This window comes from Dipodomys ordii, unplaced genomic scaffold (genome assembly GCF_000151885.1).
Source record: "Dipodomys ordii isolate 6190 unplaced genomic scaffold, Dord_2.0 Scaffold71, whole genome shotgun sequence".
In the NCBI taxonomy this organism is placed as follows: Eukaryota; Metazoa; Chordata; class Mammalia; order Rodentia; family Heteromyidae; genus Dipodomys; species Dipodomys ordii.
The window spans coordinates 177,931-180,267 of record NW_012267287.1 but is presented as its reverse complement, the minus strand read 5'-3'; the positions used below and the strand labels follow the sequence as shown (position 1 = coordinate 180,267).

Here is a 2,337-nt window from a genome sequence, read left to right as displayed (position 1 = left end):
AGCACGAGAAGATGGGACAAAGATGGAGAGACCCATAGGACTCCATTTGAGGTCTTGGAGAGTGGCACTGCCCTCTGGGTGATGTCCATCTTCCTTTGTGTTGGACAGGGCTTATCCCAAAATGGGTGCCGATCACAACCCCCAAGAGTACATCAAAGGCTGGAAACACACAATGATTATTTAGATGGGTGTGGTTGAAAGCAAAGTACACGTTGAGAGACAGAAAACAGGGATGAGCAACAAGGGACTTCCTACTGGCTCCTAGCTCTGACCAGACCAGCTCCACCCGAACCTACAGAGGCTGGGCAGTGTTTGGGTGTTTGTGATCCTCCCGAGAAAGCCAGGTGCAAGACAGAGGCCCGGGGCCGCTTCCTCCTACACAGACAGAAGCTTGCCCACCTGTGCTGCCCAGCTGCTCCCCAAGCAGCATGACAGCTCCTGGGGGAACGTGGCTGGACAGACACGCTCTGCTCTCCCCGGCCTCAGCTCCACCGTCCTCTTGGATGCTGGGATTTGCAGCTCTTTGCAGATAGACCCCGGTCTCCTCTTCCAGGCTGGCCTCTGTCCTCTTCCTTTGGCTTTCTTTGACCTCAAGGGTTTGGGAGAGCTTTGGAGAAGCACAGAGTTCGATGGGGTGGAGAGACCTCAGGTCTTCTTTCCTAGGTACACGGCTCTGGGCGTGTCCTGCAACAAGAGTGGTTCCTGTGGGAGGGGACCTGGGACCTCACCCTGGCCTGGATTTTGGTCTGGGAAACCTGGAAGGATCTAGGCAGCATTGGCCCTTCCCACCACATGCGCCACCCCACCCTCCACCCCTGAGACTGGCTGCAGTCTGAGCCAGCAGTGCTGAGCCTGCCGGTCCTGCTCTGCTGCCACACTCCTGGCCAGGACAGGGACCATGGAGGGCCCCCCACAGGGCCACCGAGCCTATGCTCGCCGCTGGGTCTTCCTGCTGGCGGTCAGCCTGCTGAGCTTCTCCAACGCGATGGTATGGACGGCAGGTGGGTGGGCACAGGGAGCAGCGGGGTTCACTCTCCTGAAGCCACAGCGCTCCGTGTTCAGTCTCCATCCGGCGCCTTGTCCTGGATGGGGAAGCGGAAAATATTCTGACCGCAGCCTGTGACTGGGGAAACCAGCAGGAAGAGATCTTTCTGCACGGTTCCCAGCTTCTGACCAGGACCCACAGGTCCCGATGGCCTCTCCACCATCTGACCTGGGCACCGTCCAGCTGCCTGGCTCCCTGGCCCACATGAATCTGTAGGTCACTGTGCAACCTCTTTTTTTTTGGTCGATCATGAGGCTTGAACTCTGGGCGTGGGCGCTGTCTCTCAGCTCTTCAGCTCAAGGCTAGAGCTCTACTACTTGAGCCACAGGGCCACTTCCAGTTTTCTAGTTTTTTATTGGAGATAAGAGTCTCACAGTCTCTCCTGCCCGGGCTGGCTTTGAACCTCAATCCTCAGACCTCAGCCTCCTGAGTAGCTAGGATGACAGGCGTGAGCCACCAGCACCTGGCTGTTGCTCTTTTAGCCATTCCCAAAAGTGTGTGATCATATCACATTGTGGGTTCAATTTGCATTTTCCTAGTTGCTAATGAACTTTATAATTCATCTCTATTTGCAATCTGTTTACCCTCTTCTTGAAATTCATTGGGTCTTTGGTCTATTTTTTAAACTGTTGAGTTATATGCCCTAGAGGCCTTCACCTGATATGTGGTTTGAAAATATTTTCCCCAGTATATGCATACAAAAACCTTTTGATAGGAGCTGATTACAGCCATACATTAGATCAACTTAGGGAGGACTGAAGGAAAGCATTATGCCCACCGTTGCTCCTGGCCTCCTGGAGGCAGGCAGGCTATCAGAGCAGCCGTATCTCCCACAGAGGGAGCACGCGGCACCATCCCTACCCAGGTAGCCGGAGGGTCTGGGGGCCGGAAGTGAGGTGGGTGGGAGCTCAGGTGGGTCTGGGCAGCTGTGTGGCAGGAGCTCCGGGGCTGGCAGGAGCTCTGGGCGGAGCCAGGACCAAAGGTGGGCATTATGCTTACACTGACACTATTATTTCCAGGTCAAGACATGGTATGTCTTTCCATAGGTCTTATTTTTTCATTAGTGTTGTATTTTTTAGTATATAATTGCTATAAACGTGTTTTGTGCCAGGCACCATTGGCTCACACATGTAATCTGAGCTACTCAGGAGACTGAAGTCTGGGGGTCGTGGTTCAAAGTCAGCCTGGGTAAGAAAGTCCAAGAAATTCTTCTCTCCAATTAGCCACTGAAAAGCCAGAAGTGGAACTGTGGCTCAGGTGGTAGAGTGCTAGCCTTGAGCAGAAAAGCTCAG

General features: G+C 53.9%; 1 protein-coding gene across 1 annotated transcript in view; it reads left to right on the top strand.

The window, feature by feature from the left end:
- Positions 1 to 898: 898 nt before the first annotated feature.
- Mfsd7 (major facilitator superfamily domain containing 7) overlaps positions 899 to 2,337 on the top strand; it is a 15,781-nt gene continuing 14,342 nt past the window's right edge. Inside the window, exon 1 of the mRNA XM_013023862.1 lies at positions 899 to 988. Within this exon, the coding sequence (XP_012879316.1) occupies positions 899 to 988 (90 nt within the window). The remainder of the gene's footprint in view (positions 989 to 2,337) is intronic.